Below are 20204 nucleotides of genomic sequence, written 5' to 3'. Positions count from 1 at the left end.
TCCAGTCGTGAACTGGCACATATGGGCCTCCCGGAATCCCGTGCTTGGTGTGGCTGCAGTCGTGAACTGGCACATATGGGCCTCCCGGAATCCCGTGCTTGGTGTGGCTGCAGTCGTGAACTGGCACAGAAGGGGAGCCGACATTATGCACCAGATGATGAAGCAGCCTTCCATGTCACCACAGCTGCGTTTGTGCTTTTAAATTCCGGCGGAAAGCCTCTGGGAACACTGACTCCAATGGTACAGAGTGCAGTACTGCCAAGTTTTGAAATCCTGTTCATTCTGAGCATTTATTTATTTACTATTTATTTATTTATTTACCTAAATCTGCCCCTCATTCTTTTCCCCTCACTCTCCTCACCCTCACTGTCTCCCACTCACTCTCTCCTCTTCTCCTTCTCCCCCTTTGTTTTTCATGATGCACTTTTTCACTATACTAACTTAACCAGCATTACAAATACTAAATACGATTCCATGACAGAACAATAATTAATCTAACATGACATCACAACACAATTTAGAAATTCCCATAAACAACCCTCAACCCCCTTCTTCTTCTTCGTCTTCTTCTTTCAAATGCAGAAAATGGCTGCGGATAGCATAATTTGGTCGGGAGCACAGCTGTGCCACTGATGCAGCGCCCCCTGTCGGTTAGAGCAGGAATTTGTAAATTGTTCAAGATGCCGAAGATAGCTTGCCCACTCTTTGCAAAGCACACCCTGAGATCTTTAACATCCACCAAGGATAATGCTGACAGAAGGGATGCCGGTTTAACGTCCATCCGAGGGATGGCGCACACATTGATGTCTCGCCGCTAACACCATACCTGGCAGTAACCATTGTTTTTAAGCACAATTTAAACATGGCTAATTTTGCTTTACTGATGTTTACACAATTAAATTGTGACATTTTGTGCACAGCTTATGACAGAAAAAGTACCTGTAATTGCTGAGAGATGGCCTGGCGTTCAGCAAGTAGCCTGGAGAATGTGCTGCGTGCCAGCAAAGCTTTCAAGTGAGTTTGTGCCATCAACTGTACAGCTAACTCGGGGTTACGAACACAGGTCAACCAACGTGTGGCATTCTCGACGCGACAATAGCACACAGCATCAACACCCACTGTTATCATGTCTGCTGTAACCACCTATTTATTGAAACGTGTACAAATAAGAGGGAGAGAGAGAGAGGGGGAGAGGGAGAGAGGGGGAGAGTGGGAGAGTGGGAGAGGGGGAGAGGGGGAGAGGGAGAGAGGGGGAGAGGGGGGGAGAGGGGAGAGTGGGAGAGGAGGAGAGGGGGAGAGGGGGGAGGGGAGAGGAGGAGAGTGGGAGAGGAGGAGAGGGGGAGAGCGGGAGAGGGGGAGAGGGGGGGGAGGGGGAGAGGAGGAGAGTGGGAGAGAGTGGGAGAGTGGGAGAGTGGGAGAGGGGGAGAGTGGGAGAGGGGGGAGGGGGGGAGAGGGGGAGGGGGAGAGGGGGGAGGGGGAGAAGGGGGGAGGGGAGAGGGGGAGAGGGGGAGAGGGAGAGGGGGAGAGGGGGAGAGGGGGAGAGTGGAAGAGGGGAGAGGGGGAGAGGGGGGAGGGGGGAGGGGGAGAGGGGGAGAGGGGGAGAGGGGTAGAGTGGGAGAGGGAGAGGGAGAGAGAGAGAGCACAGTTAACAATTGAACATTCAATTATACTAAAGTCTAAAAAATGCAATTTGGTGTCTGTCTGTCTGTCTCTATGTCTGTGGCCGATGCATTCGATTGTTACTTGTCCAATCTGAACCAAACATGCCAGGGGGACTAAACGTCATAAGACAAAGATTATTTATCGGTGATGATGGTGGGAGAGGGTATCCAGAGGTACGCTTCAGAGGCCTGATAGTCCAGCGGATGAGTCAGAATGGGATGAATCGTGCACTTTATGGTAAAAGCATGAAACTTGGCACACGGGTAGAGCTATAGATAGAACATGCAAATTTTGATATCGTGCCATCCAGATATGGGTATGTGGCGACCGTGGCGGCCATTGTTCAAATGGCGGACGTTTTTGTGGAAAGTTCCATATCTCAAAAATCAAGTGGTCTAAAATGTTTAATCTTGGTGTTTATATAGGTTTTCTGAGGTGTACAATCCAGAAAGAGCATTGTTTAATGCACCAAACCACCACACACACATGTACCTGTAAATGCTTAAATGGACGAGTAACTAAATGATGGACGAGTAACTGAGCAAGAGTGGAGAGTGCAAACACTAACCTCATGGAATGGGATCTCAATTGTTCTTGTTCGAACATCCACACGTTTGTACGTGTCCAAGCAAGGTTGAACAAGAAAAAGTCCTAGAAAAAAAGGACCACCGATATAAAACAAGGAAAGAGAATGTTGTAGCGGGTTCCCGCTGAATGTACACAATCGCCTTGCACCTGCCAGGCCGCGGCCAGGGCGCGATCTCGCCATGCCGGGCTCATCCGGACGGGCCCAGACGCGCCTCTCCTGGGCATGCCCGGACTCGCTGTTCCCGGGCACGCCCGAACCTCCCGGGCACGCCCGGTCTCGTCTTTCCCGGGCATGGCCGCTCTCGCCTTTCCAGGGCTCGCCCAGAGCGCCCGGGCACGCCCAGCCTCGACTTGCCAGGCCGCGTCCAGGACGCCCGGGCATGTCCAGACTCGCCTTTCCAGGGCTCGCCCAGAGCGTCCGGGCATGCCCGCTCTCGCCTTTCCAGGGCTCGCCCAGAGCGCCCGGGCACGCCCAGCCTCGATTTGCCAGGCCGCGTCCAGGACGCCCGGGCATGTCCAGACTCGCCTTTCCAGGACTCGCCCTTGACACCCGGGCATGCCCGGTCTCGGTTTTCCCGGGCAAACGCCCGGGCATAAATGTGTATATATATTGCTGCCCGATAAAAACTTGTCAGAATACCTGAGCTGTTTTGTTTCAATAAAGCAACTCAGACGAATTCCGTCTTTGGTCGCGTCAATTCTTTCGACTCGCGTTGGAGCGCAGCTCCTTCACTGGTGACCTACCGACATGGACATGGCAGTGACTCTTAAACTGCCTGCCTTCTGGGAGGCTCACGCTGCTGTTTGGTTCGCCCAGGCGGACTCCCAGTTCGCCCTGCGAGGCATCACCGCGGACGACACCCGCTTCCACCACGTCGTGGCAGCGCTCGGTTCCGCCACCGCGGCCCGCGCCCTGAGCCTCCTCGAGCACCCGCCGGCTGCCTACAAGTATGACGCGCTGAAGACGCTCCTCCTCGACGCTTTCGCCCTCTCACCGGCGGCACGCGCACGGCGCCTGCTTGACCTGCCCAAGCTCGGCGACACGCGCCCGTCCGAGCGCATGGACTAAATGCTCTCGTTGCTCGGTGAGCACTCTCCGGATTTTCTGTTCCGCGAGCTGTTCCTTCGCCAGCTGCCTCACCCGGTACGCCTTGCCCTGGCTGGCACGTTGATCACCGATCCCCGCGCCCTCGCCAGGGAAGCCGATAAGATCTCCTCGGCGGGCCAATACATCGGCGCGGCTACCTGGAGCCTGCCGCCGTCCGAGGCGACGCCCACGACGCCCGAGTGCCCGGCGCGGTTGGAGGCCGAACTGCCGGTGCAACTGGCGGCCGCCACGCCGCGCCGACCGCTTCCGACACGACGGCCGGGGCCTCCACCTGACCAGGCGTGGTGTTATTACCACGCCAGGTTCGGACACAAGGCTCGGACGTGCCGACCCCCGTGCACTTTCGGCAAGTCGGGAAACGGCCGGGCCGGCGTTCATTCCCAGCCATGAGCACCGGCCACTCGGGCAACTTGCTTTTTATTCGGGACAAAGTGTCCGGGCGGCGTTTCCTTTGTGACACCGGCACCCAACTGAGCGTCATACCCGCCTCCGAGCAGGACAGGCGGGACGCCGTTTGCGGCCCCTCTTTGGTCGCTGCTAATGGCTCGGCCATACGCACTTTCGGCCCACGCGACGTCACCCTCTGCTTCGGCAGCCAGCGCTTTCAGTGGACCTTTGTGACCGCCTGCGTCCCCATGGCTTTGCTGGGCGCCGACTTCCTCTGCGCGCACGGGCTGCTGGTCGACGTCAAACGTTGTCGCCTTGTCAACGCCGAGACCTTCAGCTCCCTGGCGTGCACGATGAGCAGCTCCGCGCCGACCGAACTGGCGTGCGCCCTCCCGACGGCGAACGAGTTCGCTCGCCTGCTCGTGGAATTCCCGGCCCTCACGCGGCCGACGTTTTCGGCTGTCGCAGTGCGGCATGGGATCGAGCACCACATACCCACTACGGGCCCGCCGGTCTACGCCAGGGCCCGCCGCCTCGACCCGGCCAAGCTCGCCGTGGCAAAGGCCGAGTTCGACGCGTTGGAGCACCTCGGCATCGTGCAGTGCTCCAATAGCGCGTGGGCCTCACCACTGCACATCGTGCCAAAGCCGGGGGGTGGATGGCGCCCGTGTGGCGACTACCGCCGCCTCAACGACGCTACCACCCCCGACAGGCACCCGATCCCGCACATCCAGGACTTTTCCGCCCGTTTGGCGGGACGGGTCATATTTTCCAAAATTGACCTGATACGGGGATACCACCAGGTACCTGTCCGGGCGGCCGACGTCCCGAAGACGGCCGTCATCACGCCGTTCGGCTTGTTCGAATTTTTGAGGATGCCGTTTGGCCTCAAGCACGCGGCCCAGGCGTTCCAGCGCTTAATGGACGGCGTGCTGCGCAACCTGCCATTTATTTTCGTCTATCTGGACGACATCCTCGTCGCCAGCACGTCCCACGCCGAGCACCTCCTCCACCTCCGAACACTGTTCGGTCGCCTCAGCGAGCACGGCTTAATTGTCAACCCGGCCAAATGCCACTTCGGCACGACGACCGTTGACTTTTTGGGCCACCGCATCACCAAGACCGGGGCCGTGCCGCTGCAGACCAAGGTCGAGGCCATCACCACGTTCCCGCATCCCCGTTCCATCAAGGCCCTACAAGTGTTCCTCGGCATGGTGAATTTTTATCACCGATTCATACCCCGCGCTGCTCAGCTCATGCGGCCCCTTTACGAGGCCCTCCGGGGCAAGCCGGCCAAGCATGACATCGTTTGGTCCGCGGCCATGGACGCGGCCTTCGCGAGCGCAAAACGGGCCCTCGCCGACGCAACGCTGCTGGCTCACCCGGTCACCCGGTGCTCAACGCGCCCATCGCCCTCACTATGGACGCCTCCAACTACGCGGTGGGCGCCGTCCATGAACAATGGGTGGACGGGGTTTGGCAGCCACTCGCTTTTGTCAGCCGGCAGCTCCGGCCGAACGAGTTAAAATACAGCACGTTCCACCGCGAGCTGCTCAGTCTATTCCTGGCCGTTCGCCATTTCCGACACCTCCTGGAGGGCCGCCCGTTCACGGCTTTCGTCGACCACAAGCCGTTGGTCTACGCAATGGCCAAAGTCACGGAGCCGTGGTCGGCCCGCCAGCAGCGCCACCTCTCCGCTGTCGGACGGACATCCGGCACGTCGCCGGCAAAGACAACGCCGTGGCCGACTGTCTTTCTCGGGCCAGCGCGAACGCGGTCCACCTCGGCGTGGATTTCGCGCTCATGGCGGCCGACCAGACCACCGACACCTCAGTGCAGGCCCTACGGGCGGTGGACACGGGCCTCCGCCTGGCCGACATCCCCTTCGCGGGCACCGTCCTGCTCTGCGACGTCTCCCAGGGCCAGCCTCGCCCCATCGTGCCCGTTTCCTGGCAGCGCCGCATCTTCGCCTCCATCCACGGCCTTTCTCACCCGGGCCGGAAAGCTTCTCAGAAGCTGGTGTCGGCGCGTTTCGTCTGGCACGGCCTTCGACGGAACGTCCGCGACTGGGCCAACGCCTGCACGGCCTGCCAGCGGGCCAAGGTCCACCGCCACACCCAGGCCCCGCTAGCACCTTTCACCGTGCCTGCACGGCGTTTCGACCACGTCCACGTGGACCTGGTGGGTCCCCTGCCCCCATCGCGGGGGTTCACCCACCTGCTCACCATGGTGGACAGGACCACCAGGTGGCCGGAGGCCGTGCCCCTCACCTCCACCACCACCGCCGACGTGGCGCAGGCGTTCATCGCCACCTGGGTCGCGCGCTTCGGCGCACCGGCGGACATCTTGTCCGACCGCGGCCCACAGTTCACGTCCGAACTCTGGGGTGCGGTCGCCCGCTCATTGGGGGTCACGCTGCACCGCACCACGGCCTACCACCCCCAAGCCAACGGGTTGTGCGAGCGGTTTAACCGCTCCATGAAGGCCGCACTCATGGCCGGCGTTCAGGACGACGGTTGGACTGACCGGCTGCCGTGGGTCCTCTTGGGCCTCCGCACGGCCCCCAAGGAGGACCTCCGGGCGTCCGCCGCCGAGCTCGTCTACGGCCAGCCGCTCCGCATCCCGGGCGAGTTCGTGCCCGACGCTACCAGTCCCTGGTCCGCCGCACACCAGCGCTCGGACCTCCAGGAGGCCGCCGACGATTTGCCCCAGTGCCAACGTCCCGCCACGGTGGCCCCCAGTCCTACGTCCCCCCGGCGCTTTGTACAGCGGAGTACGTCTTTGTGCGTCATGATGCGCACCGGGGGCCACTCCGGCCGCCGTATGACGGGCCCTTCCGGGTCCTGCGACGGGGCGACAAGTCCTTCGTCGTCGACGTCGGCGGCCGGTCGGACCGGATCTCTGTGGACCGCCTCAAACCGGCGCACGTGGACGTCGACCAACCACCACGGTTGGCCCTTCCTCCGCGGCGAGGCCGCCCCCCCCGTCTACAGTTCCCCCCGCTCGACCACCCACCACCGGATCGGACCCCCCCCCCCCCCACGACCCTCCAGGGGTCGCTTCGGCCGGGTCATCCGGACCCCCCTTAAATTGACCCTGCCAGTGCAGGTCGATTCTGGAGGGGCGTGTGTAGCGGTTCCCGCTGAATGTACACAATCGCCTTGCACCTGCCAGGACGCGGCCAGGGCGCGATCGCCATGCCGGGCTCGTCCGGACGGGCCCAGACGCGCCTCTCCTGGGCATGCCCGGACTCGCTGTTCCCGGGCACGCCCGAACCTCCCGGGCACGCCCGGTCTCGTCTTTCCCGGGCATGCCCACTCTCGCCTTTCCAGGGCTCGCCCAGAGCGCCCGGGCACGCCCAGCCTCGACTTGCCAGGCCGCGTCCAGGACGCCCGGGCATGTCCAGACTCGCCTTTCCAGGGCTCGCCCAGAGCGCTCGGGCACGCCCAGCCTCGACTTGCCAGGCCGCCCGGGCATGTCCAGACTCGCCTTTCCAGGACTCGCCCTTGACACCCGGGCATGCCCGGTTTCGGTTTTCCCGGGCAAACGCCCCGGCATAAATGTGTATATATATTGCTGCCCGATAAACGGGCTTGTCAGAATACCTGAGCTGTTTTGTTTCAATAAAGCAACTCGGACGAATTCCGTCTTTGGTCGCGTCAATTCTTTCGACTCGCGTTGGAGCGCAGCTCCTTCAATGTAATGTACCGGTAATACTATGTTCCTGCTCCATGTGTGTGTTTGATTCCGTGTTTTGTGAATTACCATGTGCCTTATCACTCAAACGGGATCGGGGGAGATAATCCACCAACTAATGACAGCAGACAGGACACCCGGCTTCACGTCCAATTGACGGATGGCACGTACACTGATGAATCACCATCATGACGTCATGTCCATCTATCCTTGCCTAGTGCAGTGTGGCGTGCGCAGTGACGTGTATGTTATGCCCCGCCCAGTGTGCATATCATTAGCGCTGTGGCTATTGCACTTCATCAAACTTTCCCTGAATCCAAGATGACGATCAGATGATTTTATTTTTTTAAGTTCATTATTCTTTTAATGAAACATAATCTATGACCAGAAAGTAAATTTAGAGGAAGGGAGAGTAAATCTACTTCCTTGTAAAAAAAATGTTATTTAACACGAATAAATCCTCAACACATTCTGTGTGATTTCCTTCCATCGCTCATTCTTCAGATCCTTCATTCTCAATACCTCCTTCAGAACGAATTTTCTTCTTCGTTTAACAGCTTTCAATGACATTTTAAAATGTTCATTCTCGAAACTCGTCCATAACTCGTCCGTCACAAAATCCCCATTTTCTTCATTCTCGTCTTGATCTCTTTATCTTCTTCTTCACACGTTATATTTTTCAAATATGTCAATCATGCAAATGCTCAGTCCATCAAATAGTACAACTTACCTTTGTGCTTTCAATAACACTTCACTTCATCCCCATCGCGATATCTCTTTGTTAATCTGAATAAGGGATCATGTGAAGTCCAGTCCATAGAGAATGCTAGAACACGACCCTTAATGCTTCGCAGTATGTACCCCTCATGCATCCCACACCCCCAGCCACACGTGCTACACCCACTGACGTGCACCCCTCCTTCCCCCTCCACCCCCTGCCTACAATGTATCCCATTTCCCTCCCCTCCCCAATGCATGTCCTGCCCCCCCCCCTCTCCAAGCACGTGCTCCTCCCCCTCCCCAGCTATGCATCCCCTACCCCCTCTCTTCCCCTCTCGACCCCCAGCCAGGAGACTTGATCCACTTCCCATCGTCCCATTAACCCCACCTCCGCATGCCCCTTCCCCCACCGCACGCCAATCCCCACTCTATCTGCTTCTCATCTCCTCCTTCCCCCTCCCTCTCAGTCTGGTCCACCAATATCAATGGTCTTCCTGCTCTCATATTTCCAATCGCTCCATTCAGGAGGATGCTTCTGTTCTGGACATTGCTTGTTCAACAGAAACGTTTCTCTCACAGGATGTTTTCCGATTCCTCTGCGTCTCTCCCCAGTTATTATATTTTCCACTTTGACAGATCCCTCCCTCTCAAATCCTCATCTACTGTTCTTGCTCGATCTTACTTACTTATCCTCTTCATCCCAGTGGGACATAAGGCTCACTCTGTCTCTGCTTAATCAGTGTGTCCTTGTCTTTTGGCCACATCCTCTCCGCATGTGACTCAGCAATCATCCCCCGGCCACAAGAATGGCAAAAACAAAAGACCCCACCAACTATAATCCAGTGAACTTGCCATGGAAGCATTCCTCGCTTCCGATGTCAAATATTTAGTGTTTTCAAACGTGTGTTCCATCCCGGTCACTCTGGACATGCTTTTGCTCCTCTCTCAGCAATGTTTGGCGGCCTGCAATCTCAAGCAAGAGGTTAGGATGATCATCTTGGACATACCTCAGGCATAAACAGTCTGGCATCCTGTTTTGCTTGCCAAGCTCTCTGCCTGTTGCACAGAAGGCCACCTTGATTCCTGACTTCCTTCATTCATGCAGTCAATATGTTGCCATCAATGGAATCCTCTCCTCCGCTCTCCCAGTGGAGGTTGGACTTACCCAAGGCAGTACTTTGGGCCCAGTCTTGTTCCTCAATCTTATTAACCACCTCTCCAATGCTTTGGGAGAGGGAAGGATTGAGGGGATCTCCAATGACCTCTCCGATGCCTCTATTTATGCAGAGGGCTCCATATTGTGTTGCAGAGTACCACATCGATCCGCGAGGCAGACAGCAGCCGCGTTCCTCTGCTAACCTGGAAATGATTAGATTCTGGTCCGATAAATACAACGTGCCCTTCAATCCTGAAACATCTCACCATGTCACTCTGGAATAACCATCAACGGCTGACTGGGCATCTTCTGTCAATCCAAGTCTTTCCTTGAAAAATCAGAGCTCCTCACAATCTACAAGGTCTTTGGCCATAGCTCAATGGAGCACTGCTCTCTGATATGGGTTAGCGCCCCAGCATCATAACGCTCTCTTCTGGATTCTGTAAAATCTAAAGTTCTCAAAATTATTGGAAGTTCTCGTAATGAGGTTGAAGCACAGGGGATGTTGCTTTCACATTGCAGGTAGATCTGTTAAGTCTCTATTTTTTATTGCTTATTCTCCTACCCAGATCCCTCTGCTCCCTGTACTCAAACGATCCCCAGCAACCCCAGGCGGCATGCTTTCTTCCAATAACATCCTCCTGGTTAAACCCATCTACGGAACCACCTTCGAGATGCTATTCTGCCTTAATCTTCCTTCTAGGGCTTCATGAGAGCAGTGAACCACCATGTCATATAATGACCAATTCTGACCCCTGACCTTTATTACCCCCCATTAACCTTTCTACACTCAATCATTTTACTTGCTCGTTCCAGTATTTTTGCTCTCTTCCTTCTCCTCTTCTCCTGTTTGCTAATTCCCTTGATGTTTGTCACAAAGTCAGTTCTACCTTTCTCTTCGATAAACTTCCATCCTGTAATAAACATTTTTTTTAAACCTTCTATTTTACAAACTTCAAAAAAAATTAGATTCATTTTTTTCATCTGCGACATGTCACAGGTCTACAATAACTTTGCGTTTCTGTTGTAGTTTGTGTTATTGTTGGGGGGTCAATTTTTGAAATGTGCACCCATTGGTCAGACATCTGCTGGACCACACCCACATCTGTCACTTGACTCCACCCACCATAACGAGACCAAATTATGTAGCCACCATCTTGGTTTTCAGGTGGGCCTTACATACACATTTGGCCTGTAGATCTCTGCTGATTATACACTGCCTGGGTTTGTTGCATCAGATTTCCATTGGCTTTGTTTGGGTCGAGTGTTATTGATGATGAAGGACCCCGAATAATCTAATCATATGTCGAATAATAGTGAGGTTTAATCAAGCCCATCAGAACACTCAGTACGTCAGAACGCATGGTAATCAAGCATTACGTTACATAAAAAATTTTTTTATAGCGCATTAAATGTGTTTCCCAATCGCGCTGTTTATGTTTAAGGAGTGCTTCAAATGTGAGCTTCCCAATTGGCCCGTTACGAGATTTTGTGGCAGGTTGTGGCCACAGTGCGGTCATTCTTGTTACCCTCGCCAGAGGAGAGGGTGTTGCATTTGGGTCAGTTTGTTTGTTTGTCTGTCTGTCTGTCTGTTTGTTTGTCCACAATCAAACCGTTTGTTTTGATTGCCACGAAATTTTCACGATAGGGGCACCTCCTCCTATATAAAAAAATGTTTGATATTTATGACGTCATATGTCACATGGTATGGGCGCCATCTTGGAAAAACCCGAAAAACTTTGCACCTCCATCTCCGAAACCACTCCATGGAAAAATTTGAAGCTCCATGGCTCATTGTCAAGTACACCTCATGGGAAACAACATCATGATGATGATGTCATCGGTGCCTTCATTATTACGTCATAATTAGACAAGTAGAATGCTCGATCCGATCAGTCTGAAATTTATTGTGCATGTTCTACACAAAAATTGTAAGAGAGAACTAAATTGATGACACCATCGGTCACGTGGTTCGGCAGCCATATTGGATTGAACATAATTCTATGTCATCAATAAACCACGCAAACACAGCAGCTTATAAACACCACGCAAAATGCAAACACGTCCTGCCGAGGGTCTGCAATCTCTGATTGCTCTTTCCTGTTAAATAATATTTTGGTGACTGAATCTGTTTTCGACCAAAGCAGTTTTTTTAAATTGGCCTTGCTCTAATATCTGTTGCTCATCATATCCCACCGTATTTGTTTTTCATGCCCACACGTGACAAATGCATGGCCACACCTTCGGTTTTTTCGATGCCATTGCTCACCAGGAATCCTGCTATTGGCTCAAAAAATTGTGGGAATGGAATGGTGTATCATATTAAATAAATAATAGAACACCAAAATTCACACAACGAAAAGAGCTTGTATCAATGGAAGTGACGTTGTTATGTTAAAATCCAAATCTACCACTGGCATATGTGAGATGCACTTTGTACAAAGATAGATAATTCAAAAGTTTTCTTTACCTGGTCGACATGCACGCAGAGATCTGAGGCGACCGAAGCGAAAAATAACAGCACGCTGATTCTCATGCACAATCTGAGAAAGGTCAAGGCCAATCTTGAATGAAATGTGTTCATTTATCAATCAACACTTTCTGAGAGTGAGACAACATACAAGGTCACTTGCATTCTGCACCCAAATAATTTTTTGGTCACGAAGAGGGATCCAGAACATCCTAAGACCTGAGTATTCATTGTTTTCATCAAATAATAATTACACCGACAGTAATTAATGTTTGTTATGTAGTATAGAAAACCTTGGCTCGTATGGAAGAGTGAAGTGACAGAAGGTTAAAAATAAATAAATAAATAAATACACCAACTCTTTCTTTACCATTTACACTTTTAACCAAATTACAAAGATTATCTTAAAGCTGTCCTTAATTAATCAAACACACAGAAGTCAGAAGCAACAGTTCAGAAACCAATGCCCACACACCCCGGACTGTATACTTTATCATTTTTCAGTAGTTTATTCTGCTGTACCTTACTCTGATAAATTGCATCAGTGCTGCCGAATCAGTTTGCAGGTAAAGGTCATGCTATTGGCGGTTTGCCATCCTACTCTCAGTGGTAGTTAGGGCAGGAATTTGGAATTTGTTCATCTTTCTGGTGATAGCTCGCATACTCTTCACAAATGTCCCTTACTCTTACCCGCCTCCTGATATCCTTATTGACCTTCCTCTCCTTCTAAGAAATCTCAATCAGCCCCCATAGGCGGATCCAGGGAGGGGGAAGGTGCAGGGGGTGCGACTTCAGATTTTCGATGATACATTTATGTTACGTAATCAAGCGTTACATTTATGTCACGTAATCAAGCGTTACATTTATGTCACGTAATCAAGCGTTAAATTTATGTCACGTAATCAAGCGTTACATTTATGTCACGTAATCAAGCGTTAAATGTATGTCACGTAATCAAGCGTTAAATTTATGTCACGTAATCAAGCGTTAAATTTATGTCACGTAATCAAGCGTTACATTTATGTCACGTAATCAAGCGTTAAATTTATGTCACGTAATCAAGCGTTAAATTTATGTCACGTAATCAAGCGTTAAATTTATGTCACGTAATCAAGCGTTACATTTATGTCACGTAATCAAGCGTTAAATTTATGTCACGTAATCAAGCGTTACATTTATGTCACGTAATCAAGCGTTACATTTATGTCACGTAATCAAGCGTTACATTTATGTCACGTAATCAAGCGTTAAATTTATGTCACGTAATCAAGCGTTAAATTTATGTCACGTAATCAAGCGTTACATTTATGTCACGTAATCAAGCGTTAAATTTATGTCACGTAATCAAGCGTTACATTTATGTCACGTAATCAAGCGTTACATTTATGTCACATAATCAAGCGTTACATTTACGTCACATAATCAAGCGTTACATTTACGTCACATAATCAAGAGATAGATTTGCGTCACGTAATGAAGAGATACATTTAAGTCACGTAATCAAGCGTTACATTTATGTCGTGTAATCAAGCGTTACATTTATGTCACATAATCAAGCGTTACATTTATGTCATGTAATCAAGCGTTACATTTATGTCACATAATCAAGCGTTACATTTAAGTCACGTAATCAAGAGATACATTTACGTTACGTAATGAAGAGATACATTTAAGTCACGTAATCAAGAGATAGATTTGCGTTACGTAATGAAGAGATACATTTAAGTCACGTAATCAAGAGATAGATTTGCGTTACGTAATGAAGAGATACATTTAAGTCACGTAATCAAGAGATAGATTTGCGTTACGTAATGAAGAGATACATTTAAGTCACGTAATCAAGAGATACATTTACGTTACGTAATGAAGAGATACATTTAAGTCACGTAATCAAGAGATACATTTACGTTACGTAATCAAGAGATACATTTAAGTCACGTAATCAAGCGTTACATTTACGTTACGTAATGAAGAGATACATTTAAGTCACGTAATCAAGAGATACATTTACGTTACGTAATCAAGAGATACATTTAAGTCACGTAATCAAGCGTTACATTTACGTTACGTAATGAAGAGATACATTTAAGTCACGTAATCAAGCGTTACATTTACGTCACGTAATCAAGAGTTAAATTTATGTCACGTAATCAGGAGTTACATTTACTTCACGTAATCAAAAGATACATTTACGTTACGTAATGAAGAGATACATTTAAGTCACGTAATCAACCGTTACATTTATGTCATGTAATCAAGCGTTACATTTATGTCACGTAATCAAGCGTTAAATTTATGTCATGTAATCAAGCGTTACATTTATGTCACATAATCAAGCGTTACATTTAAGTCACGTAATCAAGAGATACATTTACGTTACGTAATGAAGAGATACATTTAAGTCACGTAATCAAGAGATACATTTACGTTACATAATGAAGAAATACATTTAAGTCACGTAATCAAGAGATAGATTTGCGTTACGTAATGAAGAGATACATTTAAGTCACGTAATCAAGCGTTACATTTATGTCACGTAATCAAGCGTTACATTTATGTCATGTAATCAAGCGTTACATTTATGTCACATAATCAAGCGTTACATTTAAGTCACGTAATCAAGAGATACATTTACGTTACGTAATGAAGAGATACATTTAAGTCACGTAATCAAGAGATAGATTTGCGTTACGTAATGAAGAGATACATTTAAGTCACGTAATCAAGAGATACATTTACGTGACGTAATGAAGAGATACATTTAAGTCACGTAATCAAGAGATACATTTACGTCACGTAATCAAGAGATACATTTAAGTCGCGTAATCAAGCGTTACATTTACGTTACGTAATCAAGAGTTACATTTACGTCACGTAATCAAGAGATAGATTTGCGTTACGTAATGAAGAGATACATTTAAGTCACGTAATCAAGAGATACATTTACGTTACGTAATGAAGAGATACATTTAAGTCACGTAATCAAGAGATAGATTTGCGTTACGTAATGAAGAGGTACATTTAAGTCACGTAATCAAGAGATACATTTACGTCACGTAATCAAGAGATACATTTAAGTCGCGTCATCAAGCGTTAAATTTACGTTACGTAATCAAGAGTTACATTTACGTCACGTAATCAAGAGATACATTTAAGTCACGTAATCAAGCGATACGTTTACGTCACGTAATCAAGAGTTAAATTTATGTCACGTAATCAAGAGTTACATTTACTTCACGTAATCAAGAGATACATTTAAGTCACGTAATCAAGCGTTACATTTACGTCACGTAATCAAGAGTTACATTTACGTCACGTAATCAAGAGATACGTTTAAGTCACGTAATCAAGCGATACGTTTACGTCACGTAATCAAGAGTTAAATTTATGTCACGTAATCAAGCGTTACATTTACGTTACGTAATCAAGAGTTAAATTTATGTCACGTAATCAAGCGTTACATTTACGTCACGTAGTCAAGAGATACATTTACGTTACGTAATCAAGAGTTAAATTTACGTCACGCAATCAAGCGTTACATTTACGTCACGTAGTCAAGAGATACATTTACGTTACGTAATCAAGAGTTAAATTTATGTCACGTAATCAAGCGTTACATTTAAGTCACGTAATCATGAGATACATTTACGTTACGTAATCAAGAGTTAAATTTACGTCACGCAATCAAGCGTTACATTTACCTCACGTAATCAAGCGATACGTTTACGTCACGTAGTCAAGTGTTACATTACGCAAATTACTAAAATACCCAATTTATCTTCGCGGGTGTTACGTCTCAATGGACGAACCAAAGTACCAGGAGACGGATTTCTTGCAAGGACAGTATATTCAAACACAGAACGTCACGTAATCGTCACGTTAAAGCATGGCGTTACGCGCGCTGCTTGCGAGCAAGGAGGAAGCGGACAAGCGGTAACTTATAAGCGTCTTTATTTCAGGAGCTCACTGTAACACTGGCGCGCTCCGGGCTGCGCGCCCGGTGTATATCATGAGGCCACGCCTACCCCTCGGGCGTGGCCACCGCCCACTTGGTGCGCGGAATGATGTCACCACGCCAGTGGGCTTTTGTGTCCGCCACAACGTCACGTACAGCATAACGATTACTCCAAGCGAGCGCAGAAGCACTAAGTGTTCAAGCACCTCAAGTCAACCCTTCCGTCCCGTCTTCGCGCCCAAAAACCAAACACCGGAAGTCCCTCCAAGAAGATCCTGGCATTCAAATCACTAGCTATTGTGCTTACATTACTAACAAAAAAGAAAAAAAAGTGCGCTGTAATTTTTGAACGGCCCCATATTGGGTTAAGGAATCCGTGACCCTGTGACGAATCAGCTCGTTCTGATATAACCGTGGGGAGGGTGACATGGATGAGAGATGTCGAGATAATTTTTAATAGCACATTTAATTTTTGTTTCCCAATCTGCCGGTTACTGGATTTTGTTGCAGGTTGTGACCCCCAACGACTCTTTCTCATTCTTCCCCCGATCCCCACAAATACTATGACGGTGCACTCACTCCCCTTCCCCCCACCCCCGATTTAAAATTCCTGGATCCGCCCCTATGGCCCACTCAACATTTCCATCTCTGTCCTCTGCACAAATCTCTCCTCTTCCTTTTGCAAATGCCCAGACCAGCCCACGCTGTATACAGAAGAACTGTTTATATTCCCATTATGAAAATCCTCACCCTTAGTCTAACTGGAACCTTTCGATCATGTCCCACACTAGAAACACCGCTGCACTTACTCTGTCCTTCACTGTAAGTACCTCCCTCCTTCAAAGTAGAACCCACGTACTTGAATTGTATCACCGAACACACACACACACACACACACGCACACATACGTACAACACACACACACACGCACACACACGCACAACACACACACACACACACACACACACACCATACACACACACACACACACACACACACACACACACAACATACACACACAAACACACACACACAAACAACACAAACACACACAAACATACACACACACACACACACACACATACACACACACACACACACACACACAACACAAGCACACACACAACATACACACACAAACACACACACACAAACAACACAAACACACACACACAAACACACACACACACACACACACATATACACACAACACACACACACACACACATACACACATACCATACACACACACACACACACAACACACGCACACACACGCACACACACAACATACACACACAAACACACACACACAAACAACACAAACACACACACACACAAACACACACACACACACACACAACACACGCACACACACAACATACACACACAAACACACACACACAAACATACACACACACACAAACACACACACACAAACATACACACACACACACACACACACACACACACACACACAACACACGCACACACAACACACGCACACACACAACATACACACACAAACACACACACACAAACAACACAAACACACACACACACACAAACACACACACACACACACACAACACACGCACACACACAACATACACACACAAACACACACACACAAACATACACACACACACAACACACACATACACACAACACACACACATACACAACACACACACACACATACACAACACACACATACACAACCACACACACACAAACACACACAAACACGCACACACACAATACACACCATACACACCACACACATGCACACACACACACACACACACACACACAGACACACGTTCTCTGCAGCCTTTTATTGCAGATCTTGTTCTTACTTATACATTCCACGTATTCGTTCCCAAATGTCTTGCGACTTCCATGGAATTGAACGTTTGTACTCCCTTTTACTTAAAAATTTAATTGAGTAGCCACTTAGTTATTATAGGCTGACGTCATAACTGTTTAATTGTTTACCGTTTCGTAAATCACAATTTACATTGTCCTACATTGACGTATCACATAATAGATAAACATCGATGTCGAAATGCTTACAACAGGGACGACGAGTAAGCAACGCTTCATTTAAAAATGGGAACATTTGGCATGGTCGGTGGAAAAAGGAGAAAGAATCGATATAATCTTAAAATTTACACTCATTGGCAAATGCAAGACCTTTACCTTAATGCAGAAGACAAGGGAAAAAGGGAAGGTGAGTAGGATAAGCAGTGACGATAGGAAGGTGAGAAGCAGCTCACAGGGCGGTACATGTCGACTTGAATGTCCTGCAAACACGTGGGACTCCCTTATCACCTGGAATCAAATATCCTTCCCTCTCCACAATTACAACTTCATCCAAAAGGATGATGTGAAAACAAAGAACATGCTCCACTGTATGCAAATAAAAATGGCTGTAGTTGGGCTTTTTATTATTACCTCCACCACCAAAGGTGGATGGAAGTTATGTTTTCACCCTGTATGTTTGTCCGTTTGATTGTAAACAAAATATCTCGAAAAGTTGTAGACGGATTCGGACGAAACTTGGTGGACCGGTTGGGTGTCTGACAAGGAAGGATCGATTCGATTTTGGTGAACATCTGATTATGGATTCGGATATGAGATTTATTTAATTTCTAAGTGATTCTTCACCATCGAGTGAATGGGCTAAAAACGATATAGAGCAGGATATCTCAGAACGTTGTGGACGGATTTTGACGAAACTTGGTGGAGAGGGTGGGTGTGCGACAAGGACGAGTCGATTCGATTTTGGTGAACATCTGATTATGGATTCGGATATGAGATTTATTTAATTTCTAAGTGATTCTTCACCATCGAGTGAATGGGCTAAAAACGATATAGAGCAGGATATCTCAGAACGTTGTGGACGGATTTTGACGAAACTTGGTGGAGAGGGTGGGTGTGCGACAAGGACGAGTCGATTCGATTTTGGTGAACATCTGATTATGGATTCGGATATGAGATTTATTTAATTTCTAAGTGATTCTTCACCATCGAGTGATTGGGCTAAAAACGATATAGAGCAGGATATCTCAGAACGTTGTGGACGGATTTTGACGAAAGTTGGTGGAGAGGGTGGGTGTGCGACAAGGACGAATCGATTCGATTTTGGTGAACATCTGAATATGGATTCGGATATGAGATTTATTTAATTTCTAAGTGATTCTTCACCATCGAGTGATTGGGCTAAAAACGATATAGAGCAGGATATCTCAGAACGTTGTGGACGGATTTTGACGAAACTTGGTGGAGAGGGTGGGTGTGCGACAAGGACGAATCGATTCGATTTTGGTGAACATCTGAATATGGATTCGGATATGAGAATTATTTAATTTTTAAAGTGATTCTTCACCATTGAGTGATAGGGGTAAAACCAACATTTAGCATGATATCTCAAAAAGTTATTGACGGATTTGGACGAAACTTAGTGCACAGTTTGAGTGTGTGACAAGGAAGAATCCATTCAATTTTGGTGAAGATCCGGATCCAGTTCCGGCTAGTATAATTTTTAAAGTGATTCTTCACCATTGGGTGATGGGGCCAATAGCGCATATATATATATATATATAATAAACTTATAAATACAGCAGGAAATCTCAAAAAGTTGAGGACGGATGATTTTGATTAAATGTGATGCTGTATTGTGATTTTCTAGTCTACTCTGGGATACAAAACGTAAACTGTTCACCTGGCGGAGGTATGCTCTCTACCGAGTGCCGTGCTAGTTATTTTCCTGTGAAAGGCCAAGACAGAACGTAGAGACACAGCCACCAGAATTACCAATGTCCAGGTGTTCGAATTCCGTCGCATCTTGGCCAATGAGCCCAGCAGGTGCCGCACCATCCACATCGACCACAGTGGTGCGGCCAACTCCGCCGCAGGTATCCACGTCTGCCCAGGGTCCTGCGTCGTGCTTCCAATTACCTCGTCGTCGCCGCTCCTCACGGGAATTGCGAGATGAGCGAGACATGGAGCTCACTCAATGTAGATGAACGCGTATCCTGCGACGATGTTTAATCAGCAAATATATTGTCAGCAACTCGTTGGTCCGATTCGGTTGAGGGACGTCAAGCCAAGCGCAAGCAAAGCTACAGAAGCGTTTGAAGGAAAGCGAGAGGGCCGAGTGTGTTTGTGTGTGTGTGTGTATGTGTGTGTGTGTGTGTGTGTGTGTGTGTGTGCGTGCGTGCGTGCGCAATAAGTCGTTGGAATTGAGAGTGGAGTTGTGGAGGAGGAGAGGTTAAAGGAGTCTGTGGGTAAACATTGCAGGGAGCACCACTTAATTGTCATTCCACAACATCCACATTCCGAATGGCAATAAATAACTGGGCCTGCCTCAAATATTTTTTGAAGCAACAAGTTTATAAAGCAATTCAAAAATGAAAGTTTGGAATTTATCATTCTTAAAATTATCATACACATTGAT

The 20204-nt window shown here is 48.5% G+C and overlaps 1 protein-coding gene across 1 annotated transcript in view; it reads right to left on the bottom strand.

Annotated features, from left to right (window-relative positions):
* LOC137423297 (band 7 protein AGAP004871) overlaps positions 1 to 19991 on the bottom strand; it is a 90481-nt gene extending 70490 nt beyond the window's left edge. Inside the window, exons 1-5 of the mRNA XM_068110290.2 lie at positions 19562 to 19991; positions 17945 to 18048; positions 11788 to 11860; positions 2231 to 2313; positions 940 to 1143 (exon numbers count right to left, since the gene is read on the bottom strand). Coding sequence (XP_067966391.2) covers positions 940 to 1143; positions 2231 to 2313; positions 11788 to 11860; positions 17945 to 18048; positions 19562 to 19751 — 654 coding nt within the window. The 5' untranslated portion in view covers positions 19752 to 19991. The remainder of the gene's footprint in view (positions 1 to 939; positions 1144 to 2230; positions 2314 to 11787; positions 11861 to 17944; positions 18049 to 19561) is intronic.
* Between the last annotated feature and the right edge of the window lie 213 nt (positions 19992 to 20204).

Source organism: Myxine glutinosa, chromosome 3 (genome assembly GCF_964187855.1).
Source record: "Myxine glutinosa chromosome 3, kmMyxGlut1.1, whole genome shotgun sequence".
NCBI classification, from domain to species: domain Eukaryota; kingdom Metazoa; phylum Chordata; class Myxini; order Myxiniformes; family Myxinidae; genus Myxine; species Myxine glutinosa.
The sequence above is the reverse complement of the archived record's forward strand: the minus strand, read 5'-3'. Positions and strand labels throughout refer to the sequence as shown.